Raw genomic sequence first — 16,867 nt, forward strand, 5'->3', positions numbered from 1 at the left:
GAGGGGGCCCCCATGGACGACTACAATTGTAATCCCACAGGGTAAGGGATGCAGATTTCCTCTATCTGGCAGCTTTCAGGTCCCCTCGGCTTCTGCTTTCCTGGGGGTCCACTCCACACATATCCTCACTGTTGGAGTGCCCTTCCTTTTGGCAAGAGCCATCTTGGGTAGGATTCAGGCAGATCCAAGCCAGCTCTTTCTCCCTGGTTCATGGGAATTCCTGCAAGTTCACCCCAGCACAACCACTTCAGTTCTGGGCCACAGCACTTGCGTTCTCTCGCTTGTGAACACAGATACCTCCCCTATGTTTCTCTAGGGCAGGGAGAACAGGTCAAGCTCACCAGTGGGTGCAATGGAAGCCCCTCACTAGATTTGAAATGGAAGTACCTTCACCTCTCCCCGCAAAAGAGGGGGGCTCACAACAAAACAGCATTTCTCTCCAAAGAAATCCATCCATGGTACCTCCTCATTCCACTCCAACCCCTATTTATATCCTTAATCTAAAAGGCCCAAGCATCATACAACAGTTCTGCACAATTTCCTATCTTAATGCTGCCTATGGGGAAATTGATCTTACATTCATTTTGGCATCTGATGGCCAGATCTGTGACCTTTGAAATTAAGCCCCAGTTACATCCATTTTAGAGTCACTCCACTCTTCCCTTCCCTTCCTAACAAAAGCATTGAGACCAAACTTTCAGAGAAAACCATGATCCATCTTCCAGATTCAATAGTAAAGACAGCAGCAGAATTCACTGGGTAGTGAACTTTGTCCAGATCCCTACAGGACCTGGTGGTCAGCCAAGCTGAAGGTCAGTGTGGGATTCTCTCAGACAACAGCCCTATGAGAGGCAGGCTGCCTTCTGGTCCAGTCTGTGATGATTCTATCAAGTTGGTAATTGTCCCAGGGCTAAAGAACTAAGTGTTAATACATGAAGTTGGAAAAAAAACACAAAAAAAAACAAAATCAAAAGCCCTATGAGTGAGAGATGCGTATGCCAAGACACTTAGCTATGCAATGAAAATGAATTCTTAGAATTACATTTTTACTTACCATTTTTAAATGTCCTGCTCAGACTCTCCCTGCTAGCCACAGAACTATCTCTAAAAAGTACCTCTTCTCTGGTGGGCCAAACTTCAGCATCAAAGGGCTCCAAAGATGCCATCTGTGCTCAGAACACTGTGATCAACCTTCTTGGGTGGAACTGAGTTTGCAGAGCAAAATTACCAGCTGTTCTCAATTGCAAGGGGGCTCTATAGGAAGGAGGGAGATCTCTGTGGCTACTGGAGTCCTGGCTACACCACTAGACAATGCACTGGGAAATCTAAAGTCAAAGACTTTGTGTTCCTGCCCTGAAAGGCTCTAATAAACTTAGTGTCCAGCATGTATTTAAATATCAGGATGTCCTAGTTTAGTTCCAACTGGAATCTGGATCCTTGAAGAACTCATGGGTTAGGGTGCTTATCTGCACGGGTTGGTAGACCTAAGGGGCATTTGTGTGTGTGGTTGGTGTGTGTGTGTGTGTGTGTGTGTGAGAGAGAGAGAGAGAGAGAATATGTACCCAATCCCCAGGACTATTTTTAAACCCCTCTGAAGAAAAATTTGAGGCAGATGCTGGAGGAACTGTTTTCATGAGGGAATTTGAAAGACATTATGCATACAGAGCACTGCTTTGGGACCTTGGTGATGAGTAAGGTGCAAAGTTGGAGATGGAACTATTCTCCCCACCTCTGCATTAAGTCCAGAGCCAGGAGATGACACCGTGACACAGACACTGGTGTTTTCACACTGGGCACCACTGGAGTCTCTTGTTGAGTGGAGGACAGTGTCAGGGGGAGCCAGGGACAGAGAGGAAATGGCAACAGACCCCTGTGGTGGCTGTGCCTGGATCACGAGCCACGAGAGGCAACCTTTGCCAGCCTCTCAAAATACCTGGGGCTGCGGATTTCACAGGAACAGGTGAGGGCAAGAGCAGGAAATGTGGAAGATTGACTTTAGTGGGGCTTCATTTGTGCCCACAAACTGACTCGGCCATGATTTCCTGACAGCCAAGAAGAAGCATTTACAAAATGGGGGCATTTACAATAACAGCTGAACCTCGTTACAACATGACTCACATTACATGGATTATTCCGGGGCAAATCCTGACTGGAATTAATCTAACACCTACTCAAATCTTGGGGGGTACATAACGAATTACTTCCAGATTCTCTCCAAGCATGAGAATTCTGACACCACCCCCAGAAAGTGTAAATGAGGAGATATAAGGTGGGGCCCAAGAATCTTCTAGCAGGTCCCTCAGGCACTTCCCAAGCCAGTGAACTAAGGCCCAAGCTTTGACAAACACTGGCTTACAGTAATACACCACCAGGCTTGCACATATAGCCAAAAGTTGGGGATATTTTAACTTCCACGCTGAAAATAAATCTGCATACCATGACTGCCAAGGCTCACTGTCCAGGTCCCTCGCCTCACACAAGTTACCTCTGGTAGCAGGAATAACCTCTGAAGAAAATCTTACTGCTGCTAGTCTCAAAGGTAACAGAAGTTCCACCTCCTCACCTTCTCATCTGAGGGCCTCCGTAACTCTCCATATAGTTGCACTTTGATGAGAATGAGATCAGTAGTGAAAGGATCCTTGAACAAATGAAGTAGGCAGATAAGCCAGGTGCCATTGCTCTGAGGGTTGGATGAAGAAAATGTGGGTTTCCCAATGACAGGGAAGACACAAAGGAACCATCTCCAGTGATGGGAACTCCAGTGCAATCATTTCCATGAGCTTGTAAGAGAGAACTAAATGTTCAAGATGCTGAGCCTCCAAGATTTCAGAGACACAGAATCTGGAGTGATAGGTAGGAGGACGCTATCTAGAATACAGTGTTACCAAACTGAGGTGGCTGGTATCTTCCTCAGCCTAGGAAAGAGCCATAGTGCGTGAAGGGCCAGGAAGAGGGAGAGGGCCTGAAGAGCGAGCCAGGCAGAGGCCCAGGAGCTCTAGGGGGCCGGGGCAGGGCCCAGGCAACAGCCCAACAGGCAGCCCTTGCCAAGATGCCAAGCTAAGCCGGGGTTGGCATTCTAGGTGCAACATGTCTGACTGTATTGCCACTGACTTATTTCCTACCGTTATTTAGCTAATATTCCAACATTCTCTGACAGACATAAATTACTGCTTTAACTCTATTCCATAGTCCAGTGGTTCTCAAACTTGGGTGTCCATCAGAACACCTGGCAGGCTTATTAAACCACAGATCTATGGACCCCAACCCAGGTTTTCTGACTCAGTAAGCCCGGGCAGGGCCAGAGAATTTGTGTTCTCACAAGTTTCCAGGTAATGCTGATGTTGCTCATCCAGCTACCACACTTTAAGAACCACTGATAGAGCCCATCCTTCCCTCAAACAGGTGAAAAGAGGAGGATGGGAGGAAACTGGAGAAAGAAAGAGGAGAAAGGGGCCTGGGAAGACACAATATGTGACAATGTGGGCAGGGCAGTTTACTCTGTGGATACTGTGATTTCAGTGGCCATGGAAAAGTTAAGAATAATAAGAAAAAAGGTTGGGGCTTCCCTGGTGGCGCAGTGGTTGAGAGTCCGCCTGCTGATGCAGGGGACACGGGTTCGTGCCCCGGTCCGCAAAGATCCCACATGCCGCGGAGAGGCTGGGCCTGTGAGCCATGGCCGCTGGGCCTGTGCGTCCGGAGCCTGTGCTCCACAACGGGAGAGGCCGCAACAGTGAGAGGCCCGCGTATCGAAAAAGAAAAAAAACAGTTTGTACCAGCTGATTGATGCAATAAATTTCACATGCAGAATTTACTGCACTGATTTGAGAGTAAATGCTTCTGAGAGAAAATACTCATAGGTCATCAGCCTTTTACACTTTATTCTGAACAAGTTTAAAAATTCATATCTATATGTAAAATTGTCAACTGCAAAAGAGATAGTTTCACTTCTTCCTTTCCAATTTGGATGCATTTCATTTCTTTTTCTTGCCTAATTACTCTGGCCAGAACTTCCAGTACTATGATGAATAGCAGTGGTGTGAGTGGGCATCCTTACCTTGTTCCTGAGTTGGGGGGGAAGGTTTCTACTGAGTATGAGGTTAGCTGTGGGAAAATTCATAGTTGAGAAAGTTTGGAGAGTAAGGGGAGGTGAAAGGGCACCAAGGGTGGGGATTGCCTGAAATTTATTCATTTTACCCTTGGTGGCCTGAAAGTTTTAAAAGCCAAGTTATCAAGGAAGATTTAAAATTAAAACTGATTGCCTAGGTCTAGTTCCAGTTGCTATTGCTCTAACTTGCAATAGCTGTGGAATCTTGGGCAAGGTTCTTCACTTTTCTGACCTTAGTCTCCTTCTCTATAAAATAAACCTGCAAGTGGTTATCCTGAGAGTAACACAGCTTTAAGGAAGGCCTGGCCTGACCACAGGAGAGTCAGCTACCACTTTAAACTATTTAACAATTAAAACTCCCCAAGACCAGCTCAGGCACAAACTGAGACCTTACTCCTGTCTCCACTCACTCAGCACTCTTCCCTTGGTACACTCAGCTCAGATCCGGGTTCCTTATTTTACTGAAGTGAACTGCTCACCTCATACTCTTTTAAACCTCAAATCAAAAGGCATCCCCATTTTACAGATAGAAAAACTGAGGTTCAGAGGGGTTTAAGCCACTCACCCAAGGTTACATGGCCAATAAATGGTAGAACTGAGATCTTTCTCATCTGTCTGACCATTGTATTTCATCTTTCCACCTTACTGCTCTCTGTGACTCCCAACCCAGTACTGTTTTCACTGTACCACATACTGGTGCCAAATGCACCTGCAGTATCTCCACCTGAGCCTCTGCCACACCCCCTTCCACTCTCTCCTCAGGTATTGAGCCCGAAGCCAGGAAGGGGGCATTCCTTATCTGCCTGCCCCTTCCCACCCAGCATGAGCACTCACTTCCACAGTCTCCCACTAGGCTGCCTGTGAAAGGTATGGGCTACAGGATAGAATAAGCCCTGTAATTTATTCCTGTCACAGGAAACTTGAATATTAGTTAAATCACAACAGAAAACCAGCCATTCAGGGGTAACACAATCAAACATTTCTCTCAGTCCAAACATACCTGTAGAAGGGAAAACGAATCCAGCTGTCTTTGAATCTGAAAGAATCCCTGAGCTCTTTGTATTCCAGGCACGAGTGCCTTGTGTACTATTTTCAGAACAAAGCTTCCGGTTTGAACATTAAGCATTTCTAACATGGTCTCAGTTAAAAGGCAGTAGCACAGAGATCCCATCCACTGTGACCCCTCCTCAGGAAGGAGGGGTGCTGGGGTTCAGTCCTGAAATGAAAAGCAGGCAGGGCAGCCCAGTAGCAGAACCCAAGAGTGCCTTGGACACCTTCTCTTGCCTTGCTGCCATGGGGAATGGGGAGCTGGGTGGACGGCAGGGTGAAGCCACAAGGAAGGCAGCTGACTGCTCAGGGTTACCTTGTGTCCTCTGCCAAAAGGTGGAAAAGCCAAGCTGAACCAGGGCTAGGTGGGAATGGACATTTGTGAAGGATGCCAGAATTGCTGAAAAATGGACCTGGGTGTCTTAACATTTTTAAATGTTTTGTAAAGAATGTAATCAGAGTGGGAGTACTGAAACCACGCTATGGGTGAGGGATGCAGGATAAGAGGAGAAGGATAATGATCTCATTTTGAATTGTTTAAAAACGGGGAGCATGTTTCAATTAAGATGCATTTGTTATAAGTAATAGAAGCCATGAGTAAGAATAGCCCAGGTAATCTTGGTACTTATTGTCTCATGGAACGGAAAACAGGAGGTAGGAGTTTCCAAGGCTGGTCTAGCCATATAACAGTATCTTCAAAACCCAGGCATCTTTTGCCTTTTACCTCTTCCCATCATCAATATCTTGCCCTTTTTGTTTCTCCTCATGCTTGTTGCCTCATGGTCACAAGATGGCTGCCACTGATCCAAGGATTACATCCTCACACAACTCTTTGAAGGCAGGGCACAAAGGAGCATTTTTGGGAGAGATTTTCTTTTCATAAGACTCACTCTCAGCAGAGAGGAAAACTTATTTCTCCGTAAGACCCCAGCAGGTTTCCTTCACGTTTTATTAGCCAAACTGGGCTGCTTAGCCACACCTAGCTACAAGGGAATCTGGGAAAGCAAGTGCGTGGCTTTCCCAACTTCTGTCATTGAAAATAGGCAAGGGTTGGGGATGGCTTTGGAGGTCACTGCTAAGCATATCTGCCATAGGAATAAATAGAAATGTGGCCAAAACAAAAATAAAAACAAAAATTCCTCTTCTGAGGCCAAAGAAAAGGTTTTAGAATATATCTAGTTTTAATAAAAAGAAAGTTTTATATATAAACATCTCTATTATTTTAAAGAAAAAAAAAAGACAGACCTGTCTTTGTATGCATATTTTACTTCCATACATAGTTTTTTTAAAAAATAGGACAGCTTCAGAATTCTGCAATCCTTTGACCCAATTTGTCCCAGGGGAAAATCATGGAAAAGTATAAAGTTGTATATGGACATGTCTATGCGTGTGTGTGTGTGTGTGTGTGTGTGTGTGTGTGTGTGTATTTACAACAGCAAGAAGGTGGAACAACCAGGCACCCCCTTGCTCTGCCAGGCACCAAAGTCGATTACAAGATGGCTTGCAAAGGGGAATGGACCTCTCCTCTTTGTATTATCCTTGGTGTGGTTTGTATCCCAACATGGGCAAGGTTCTGTAAAACCACTCTTTCAAACTCTAGCTTCACCCTTGTCCTACCTGGGAGGGTTTGCACAACGGCCTCCATGCTACATTCAGAATCTCTGCCCCATCCAAGCACTTGGGTCAAACCCATCCGATCTGTCTCCTCCTTGCCCCAGAGTTGATCCTCTCCCAGGAGACCCCATGCAAAGAAACTTCAGTTGAGCCACCACACCAGTTCTCTCAAAATACCAGCCATGCCTGAATCCCAGTGGTGGTGCCTAGGCTCAAACTGAGGTCCCTACTGCAAATGAAAGCCAGTCTGAATCCCACCTTGTGCAATGAGTGGCTTTCAAGGCAGAGGAGCCACAAACCTGGACCCTCAAGCTCTCAATCCATTGTAGGAACAGCAGGATAATATCTACTGGGATTGAAGTTTCTTCTTAGAGCCATGATATATTGTGGCACTACAGCTACTTGACTTTGCTACCCATAGAACCAAATGGGAATTATTCATTATGAAGGCTTGTGATTTGTGCATTAGCCTTAAAAGGGAATGTTCGTAAAAACAGCAGAAAGCGATGTTACACCTTATAGATAATTACAGTGAACTGAATTTCACTTGCTCCTAATGTTGTAGGCAGAGTAAAGCTGTCTTATTTGCTAAGGAAACACACAAGTATATTTCCCAGCCAACTAAAATGCTAGATACTAAGACCATTTAGAAATTTATACTAAAAAATTGAAAAATCAGTCTGTAAGATGGAAATGAAATCTATACTATGATGAAATTGTTAGAGGTGACAAAGCCAGAGGCCCATAGCTCAGCCTTACAGGAGCTATTGATTTTAAGGTCTCTCTAAACTAATGGGAGTGTTCCAGGCATAGAGTTAGAATTTTAGTGCTAGACAGAAGCTATAAGACAATAGCGTCAATTATTGAGTGCTTACTACGTGCTGAGCGCGCTTTTAAGTGTTCTGCATATTTATACAACAACACAAGAAGTCCACACTGTTTTTCTTCCCACTTTTACAGATAATGACTTGCCAAAATCCAGCCAGTAACTGGTAGTGCCAAGATTTGAATCAAGTAGTTTGGCTCTAAAGCCCACATCTCACAATAGCAGTGTCCCACATTTTGAGGTACTTTCTGTGGGTTGCAAGTGAGTTAACTGGGTCAAGACAGATTGAGGCTAGAGGGAGGATTCCACAATGGTACCTGCCAGTGGTGGGCTCCCAGGGGTGGCTGCCTCCTGTGTCTGTGTCCCCAGGGTGAGCTGCACTTGCCTCCTGCCTCTCCCCAAGACTCTCCAAGACCAGGAGATATATACCCAGGAGTGGAATTTCCAAATGCAAATTCTTGAGCTCATCCACACCAGCAAATCAAACACTGTGAGGCCCAGCACTCTGTGTTTTAACAAGCCTGTAGCTGTGCAGCAGGTGTAAAGTGTTGCCAGTGGGGCCCTGCTCTTCACAGGGAATAATAATACAGGATTGGACACAGATTCACTCCCAAGTAATAGACCTAAAGCCTCAAAAATAAAGGAATTGTTAAGGAAAAAAGAAGATTTAGGCTTCATGGGATGAAGCATCTTTTAATGGCCCCTAACTCCCAGGAAACCTGCTTCCCATTTCCGAATTGTGAAAATACCCCCATCCTGCCCCGACCACATAGATCACCCTCCTCAGACCAAGGCAGAGGAGAGCTGCAGGTATCCAGGGCCAAAGGAACTCACGTGACCTATTCAGGTACAATAGACAAGAGCTAGTATGTTCCCTCCATCCCCAGATCCTCCCAGAATGGACTAGAGGGTAAGCGCCACCTTTCTGCCATTTCTGACCCTCCCCTCTCCACCATCCCCTCTCCTCTCTACCACACCCTCCCTCCAACTCATGGAGAAGCCAAAGGGACTCTGTGACTAGTCCGAGGCTTTGATGCCTCACAAGGGTGTGTGGTTTGTCAGTTGTTTCATAACTGCTTGGCATCGTTTATGGAAAGAGGATCTTCCTCCTTCAGTTGGTGCTAAAATGCAGGGCTTCCTTTGTGGCACTGTCATCTAGACTTTCATCTCTATACAGCCAGCCAGGGGGCACGTTCCCTGTGGGCTTTTGCTGGGAGTTTGCCCTTCTAAAGGGCCAGTGCTGAGCGTGAATTCCTTCTATGTTTCCAGAGGCCTCGCTCTGACCAAGCAGCCCAAGCTGGACTGGAAACAGTCGTCTTTCTTCAAAATCTAACTCCTTAGCTCCAGAGCAAAGGAGCAGCCTCTGGGCTTAGAAACCAGTGGCTCAAGGGCTCCACCACGAGGAAGTCAGGAAATGCAACCTCAGGCAAAACATTTCCAGGATCTTCCGGAGCAGGTACCACCCGCAGGAAGCCAAAGGCTTCCAGTAGTAGTAGGAATAGAAATTTGGGTACACTCAGTGAAAAAATGATGGGATTTAAAGCCATGACAGCTGGGTTGGAGTCCTGCCTCTAACTTTTACTCGTTGCATGGGCTTGGGCAAGTAACTTAACTTGTCTAAGCCTCAGATCCCTTATAAACTATTATTATGACACAGTAGTTCCTCATAAAATTAGGGAACCAATGAAATGATTGGAATAATATGATTGCAAAAATCACCTTATAAATGCTAAGGTATGTACAAAATATTATTTTGTTGAGAATTAAATGTTCAAGATACAGTGAAGCACACATTTTTCCTCTTAGAACTTGGACACTATTGTTACTGGTGAGACAATATCAAGAACATTCTCTTTGACCATTACTCACACAAACTGGCGATGCTCTCTTTCCCTATGATGTGTAAACACGCCAACTTGGAGAAACGAACAGAGCGCAGATGTGGTTGTGAGACGTGGCGTACGGTTGCAGAAAGCCCAGATGCACAAGTCACCTGAAAAGGCCACGTAAAACAAGGACAGCTGTTTTTTTATTGCAGGATGAGTGTGCAGACCATGGACACTACATTCTTCTGTAAAAACCCTGCTCTTCTGAGATTCACAACTCAACTCTACCTCCCTCCCCTACTCTTCACCTTGTCCTCCAGACAGTACTTCACTTTCACTGAAGATTCAAACACCCGGCTCTCAGGGTCCACCCAAGGTGCAATCCCTGGGCTCAAGGTGCAAACTCCAGGCTCTCAGCTCCTGGACTGATGCACACATGAACACCCTGGTTCTTGCCAATCACTTTGTTTTTGTTTTGTTTCCAGGAACCAATTTCTGCTTTTAGGGTCTTTTTGGTTGCCAATCAAGAAACTTAACTTGAACTATCTTAGGCAAAACGTAGGCATTTATTACCTTGACAATGAAAGGTTACAAAGAATTGGGATAAGATTGGACCTCAGGGGGAGTTAGAGGTAGGACACTTTCTCTAGTTTTGTTGTTAGAATAAAAGTGATCCTTTTCCTTTTGTTTCAATTAGAAAATCTTAGGTAAGGACCCGGCCCCGCCTGGATCACATGCCTCACACTTGTGCCCAAACATATGAAGTACACATTGTGCAGATGAAGTAGCATTGGCAGCCCTGCAAGAACCAGGGCTGGGAGTGGGAGCAACAGCTCCCAGAATCAAGTGGCTGTTATTCCCAGAAGGGAGGGCAAAACAGATATTCTCCTTAATCACTCTGATTGTAATGACTGCACAGAACAGAAATCATGCATAGAAATTGGTATCTTGGATTCTACTGCCAAGCTCTTAGGTTCTAGATTTAGAACTCCTAAATTGTCAAAATTTTCTGCTGACTCTGAGAATCTCTCTGTTGTGCCCATAGTCCAAAGAGAAAAAAGAGATGATATAGGTTCCTCTTTGGGGAGTCAGGGTAGGAGCAGACAGAGGAAACAGCGTGAAAAAGCAATTGAGGAGAATGGAGAACAAGTTTACCAGGAAACTGTAGTATGATTGTCAGACAATGCTGATGGAGGTGCTATAAACCTAAATGTTTGTGTCCCACCAAAATTCATGTTGAAACCTAATTCCCCAATATGATGATATTTGGGGTGGGGCCTTTGGGAGGTGATTGGGTCATAAGGGCAGAGCCCTCATGAATGGGATTAGTGCCCTTGTAAAAGAGCCCTCAGTGAGCTCCGTTACCACTCCCTCCATGTGAGGACACAGCCAGTAGACAGCTGTCTATAAACCAGGAAGCAAGGTTCACCAGACACTGAATCTGTCAGCACCTTGACCTCAGACTTCCTAGCCTTAAGACCTGTGAGAAATAAATGTCTTGTTTAAGCTACCCTCTCTACGGTAGTTTTTTATAGCAGCCCAAATGGACTAAGACAGTAGGTAATCATGAATGTATAGTAGATCCAATTTGTCTTACATGACTTTTTCTCTAGCAGTATTTGGCTGGTGGGGTGCAAACATGGAAAAACTGGATTGTGGCTTCATAACAGGGTGGAGGAATTTCTTTGAATTTTCTATGTAAGGTAGAAATGCAGATGAAAAACAAAGTTCAGGGTATTGATAGAGAATGTTACGTCTAGTAATAGAATAGATTGTAGAATCTCAGCTGGATACAAAGAGACACAAAGAAAGGCAGGCTCACGGATTGGGAGAAAGTAGATGAGAGAGAGCTGCGGGGGTTCCCACTTAGGTCAAAGAAGAGTGGTAGGAGGAATAGTTAAACATAGTAATACCAATATGTATTTATCTGTATACTCAAATAGAAAATATATACATTCCTTTACTAGGATAGCCCCTGCACTTACAAAGAAACATTCTTACTCAAAAATGACATACACAAAATGATGTAGCTATGATACAGTTTATTCTAATGTACTAAACTAATAAAATAACAGAACAACTCATTTCTTTGGGGAAAAAAACAAATTCTATATATGCAGGATTGGCTGGATTGACCATAATGTAAAATATATTAAAAATATTTAAGTACACCACACCTAATAAACCTTTCTATGTAAACAGTAGATACTAGCTTTGCTAAATGACCAGACATTTGGAAAAATCAAAACACGGTTGTAAAACAGATACGTAAGTTAAGGTTCCTGGAAACTTAGAAAAAGACTGAATTGTTATGCTTTTACCTGTACAAAAAAAATTCTTCAGCCTTTCATTTTCACCTGTATTTTCTTTAACAGAATTAAGCCCCAAATTTAAAGGCTTAAATTCTTTTGTCCTAATGCCTCAGAAATATCAGATTTTCCTTCAAACCTGTTGCTGTCTAAACAGGAGCAGACCATTTGAAGGGTGGGAAAAACAAAGATATACAGATTTCACTTCTGTGCTACGCATGCAGATTTCTGCTGAGGAAGAGTTCCTGAGTTGGCTACCAGTTCACTCAACTTAGTTCAAAAACATAATAGCTGGTTACAGGATTCAACTGGCATTCTTATAGCAGCAGCAGCTCTCTTTATCACCGAAAATCAGTTAGTGACATTCAGCCCTTAGCTTAATCTGCACAAATGCAATTTGGGAATTCTGTGGTATGACGTTTGCATATTTAAATGTAAAATGCAAATTTATGAATATGAAATAATTTATTTTTTAAATATACAAGTTGTTGTGTTTTCTCTATAATTACGTTTTCCATTAACAAATGAAAACCAAAGTGGCAAAAGGAGCTGAAAATTTTGAATGTTCCAAAATGAGAGAACGGGAAAAATTTCGTATATAAAGACATGACTGAGGTAAGCTTAAACTGTAAGAATAATTGTTTATTATTGTATGTAACTGAACAGCAAAACAGCCCTGTCTGAAAGCACTGGATCAGTCTTCCTGAGTCCTTCCAAGTCATGATTCTACATGGCTACAAGGAAATATTTTTAATAAATGCAATTTGTCATCAAACAACTAGTTTTTACATTCTTAAATAACCAACTTTACTATAGCAATGATTTAAATACATGTGCTGTTAAAACAAAAGTTATAAACATACTCTGAATTTTTTTCTTTGCCTGTCAGATAATATTAAAAAGAGATTCCACAACTTCTTGATTCCCTAAGAACTAAGAACCAAAACACTAAACATAATAAATAAATATGAAACCTGGAAGCCAGGAAAAGGGGATAGAATACTGAATATAATAAACCAGTGTATTAAAAATCCAGTATTTCAGTATTAAAATGTCATCTCAGTACAGTTAGGTTTATTGCTACGATAAATAAGCTTCATGTTAAGGCACCTGTAATCACCTCTGAGAAAGATTTGGATTCAAAACAAAGGGAATATGCAATATAAAACTTTTTTTCTTGCATTCTGATGTCACTACCGATATGTTATCAATTTTAAATGTAAGTTTTTGTATGGCAGTAGATGAATGTCTTTGAACATATTTCCTGAATATAGTTAAAATGTTTATGATACTATGATACTTTAATGAATGTATATGGTACCTTAATTAAAGTATGTGATAGTTTAATGGAAAAATAGGGAAAACGAAGTGAAGATGGATGGCAAAGGACTAAATATCAGAAATAAGACAACTTCTAAGAAAAAAAAATATATTGTAGGGACAGTGAGTATGAGCAGATCTTGGCCAAGTCATTGAACTTTGCTGAGCCTCATTCTCTCCATCTATAAATTTCAATCCTGGGCTTCCCTGGTGGCGCAGTGGTTGAGAGTCCGCCTGCCGATGCAGGGGACGCGGGTTCGTGCCCCGGTCCGGGAAGATCCCACATGCCGTGGAGCGGCTGGGCCCGTGAGCCATGGCCGCTGAGCCTGTGCGTCCGGAGCCTGTGCTCTGCAGTGGGAGAGGCCACAACAGTGAGAAGCCCACGTACCGCAAAAAAAAAAAATTTCAATACTACCTGCTTTGTCAAGCTCATAAGGCTGTTGTGAGATCAAATGAGGTGATGCAAAAACACTCGGCAAACTATGAAGCCTTGAACAGATAAATGGTATTATTATAGGCCAAAATAGCTCAAGTTTCTGATATCCTCTCTAACAGATAAAGTTATGGCCTGTTCCTTTTGCATCCACTTGAAAACTCCCAGTTTTAATCCATTAGATAGTTGTGGAATGAATGGAGCAAAAATTTATGCAAAGAGAAAATTTCTAAACCTTATTAACCAGAATTGTATAAAATGATTTGCTGTGAGTGGGGAACCCACTGCTTGCTTGGGTTCAGGCTACCTCTTGACAGTTCCCTATGATAGAGGGAGCAGACTTCTCAGATGCTGGCCTTTCCTCAGTCTCCCTAACCATCTGCTGTCATGCAGCAGGCATCGTTCCATAAAAGAATTAAGTCTCATAACAGCATATAAGAGTTGTGGGAGTATAAGAAATATAGCTGAGGTCAATCACAGGTACATTCCTCAGCTTGGCACAAAGTTGAAATGGTTCAATAATCCCTACCAGGTTCTCCCTTGCTTAGTCCACAGGCCCTTCCTCCATGTATAGAACGGTTATCTAGGCCAGCTTTTTCCAACCTATGTTCTGAAGAACAATAGTTAGGTGAGATGTTAACAGGTGAAAAACAGATCTTTGTTAAGTAGGTTTGCAATATGCAGGGGCAAATCAGTTTATGTACTGCAGAATTTCTCAGTCTTTGATGTACTGACTATACATTCTAAAGGGGAATGGAGTGTACAATATTTCCCAAAGTCATTTGACCACAGAATCTCTCCCCACCAACCCACAAAATATCTAGAGGGGCTAACAGCTTCTACAATACTCTTTGGGAAATGCTATTCTAGCTAATTCACCCTGGTTTTAAACATTCCAGGGCTATGTCTGGCTAAAATTACCCTTTTAATTTCTGAAGGAGCAGAATCATTTTGCTTACAAGGTCAACTAGCATGATAACCTCCTAGATTCCACTCCATAAGTATCCTGCCCAAAGCAACTTAGAACTAAATTTCCTTAACTACACACTGAGAAATTCAAAGAAGTTATTCTCATGTTAATGAAAATTATAATCTTTTTAAGGAAATCTTTATGTTCTTCCTAAAACATTAAAAATACAAAGATCTAAGTCTAGATCTTAGGACCTAGAATCACAATTACTTTGAGGAGATGGGAGTATTTTATCACATCACTGCAATTAATACTGTTACTAACAACAACAATAATAATAATAGGAGGGGGAGATGGAAGGAGGAGGAGGCTGCAACAGCAGTATTGGCTAAGAACTTATTTTGCATCTTAATCCTCATACACACTTTATGAATTTAGGACCTACTATTACATTCCTTTTAAAGATAAGTACACTGAGGTTTAGAGAGATTAACTGATTTACCAAGGGTCACACAAAGTAGGACAGAATCTCAAACTCTTATCTGACCCCCCACGCCATGCTCTTAACAAATATAATGCCATCTTTTATTTTAGTGATGAACAAAAGCATTTAGAGGTCATACTCTGACTGTTAAACAGGAAGATTAAAGCATATTTCTATAAATGCAACTTGATTGATATTTGGATTTCCTTTTGAGCAAACTCCTGTGCCCTAAAGAAGATGTTTTAGGTTTTTTTTTTTTTTTTAAGCAGAGAAAAATAGACTGCTATTTACCAATGATAAGTTTAGATATGTATGGGGAGGGTTTTAAAAATCTGCATCTAAGGTGAAGACATTATCTGTAGTTTCTGCCATAACTGCAAAACGCTGATACTCTGAAACTCGTTTCTCAAAGAAATTTGTTTTCCCCTCTAAAGAAATGTTTTCCATAAAATCAAAGGGATTTTCTGCTTGAAAAACCTGAAAAGAAAAGAAATATTGTTAGACATTCTGAAGAAGCCAAATTATATCCCACCAGAAGAACAATAGATAACTCAGGTCTCCCAACACCTGTCTAGTCACCTTAAGATCACACTATTCCCTAGGGTCCTGGAAGCACTCAAGGCTGATACATTTTAAGATGACTAAGATCACCTATTAACCTCTTAAAGAAACTATACGAGCATCTCTGGTATTCAAAGAAGCAGAAAGAAAAAAAAAGACTATTTTAAAATGGAAATGAAAGATTTAATGCCAAACTAAAATGACTAAAATGTCTTCACAGCTTGAGAAATCTAAAACACCATAGGTATTATAGGCATTTTTCACAGGTATTACCATTAGATAGTCACATCTACATGATACTACAAAATATTAAATTACCAACAATGTACTGTGGACATAAATATGTTTCTTAGTTCATAAGAGAACATATAATCATCAAATTGATGTTAAGGGACCATGATTGGGGAAGACAGATTAAATGCTGTCCATAGTAACCCCAAACAAAAAGTGGCACATAAGTTGACAAAACTTTTTTACTGCTTCTGAATTCAAGAGGCAGGCCTGGAGATAAAGCTTGATGGAAATGGAGATATTTCCGTGATCCATGAAAAACAATAAAAGAGGATTTTTTTAAATTAGGAATATTCCAGCAGGAATTAGGAATACCACAGATAAGAATATATTCAAATAACCCAATTAAAAATGGGCAAAGGATCTGAATGGACAAACGTTTCTCTAAAAAAAGATATACAAGGGCCAATAAGCACATGAAAAGATGCTCAAAATCATTATCCATTAGGGAAATGCAAACCAAGACTACAATGAGATACCATTTCACACCTACTAGGATGGCTGTAATAAAAAAGACAACTTATTGTGGTCATCATTTCATGATGTATGTAAGTCAAATCATTATGCTGTACACCTTGAACTTATACAGTGCTGTATGTCAATTATATCTCAATAAAACTGGAATGAAAAAAGATAATAAGTGTTAGTGAGGATGTGGAGAAACTGGAACCCTCATATACTGCTGGTGTTAATGTAAAATGATGCAGTGGCTTTGGAAAAGAGTATGGTAGTTCCTCTAATGATTAAAAACAGAGTTACTATATGACCCAGCAATTTCACTTCTAGTTATATATCCAAGGTAAATGAAGACATATGTTCACACAAAAACTTATACATGAATGCTCATAGCAGTATTATTCATAATAGCCAAAAAAGCAAACCATCCAAATCTCCATCGACCGATAAATGGATAAATAAAATTTGGTATAATCATACAATGGAATATTATTTGGCCATAATAAAGAATAAAGCACTGATACATGGTAACATGAATGAAATCTGAAAACATTATACTGGCTTTGTATATACCATATACCAGTATATGGTATGTATCATATATTGTATGATTCCATTTATATGAAATGGGATTTATAGAACAGGCAGATCTAAAGAGACAAAAAATTAATAATGCCTAGGGCTA

General features: G+C 41.8%; 1 protein-coding gene across 3 annotated transcripts in view; it reads right to left on the bottom strand.

The window, feature by feature from the left end:
- Nucleotides 1–9,442: 9,442 nt before the first annotated feature.
- The window catches only part of RRM2B (ribonucleotide reductase regulatory TP53 inducible subunit M2B), a 39,736-nt gene continuing 32,311 nt past the window's right edge, over nt 9,443–16,867 (bottom strand). For 2 of the 3 annotated variants that reach the window (XM_004275330.4, XM_033438172.2), the window contains exon 9: nt 11,444–15,351. In XM_004275330.4, the coding sequence (XP_004275378.1) occupies nt 15,199–15,351 (153 nt within the window). In that variant the 3' untranslated portion in view covers nt 11,444–15,198. Of the gene's footprint in view, nt 9,586–11,443; nt 15,352–16,867 lie in introns of those variants that run through there. The other variant, XM_033438171.2, reaches the window with a different exon arrangement.

Source organism: Orcinus orca, chromosome 17 (assembly GCF_937001465.1).
Source record: "Orcinus orca chromosome 17, mOrcOrc1.1, whole genome shotgun sequence".
NCBI lineage: Eukaryota > Metazoa > Chordata > Mammalia > Artiodactyla > Delphinidae > Orcinus > Orcinus orca.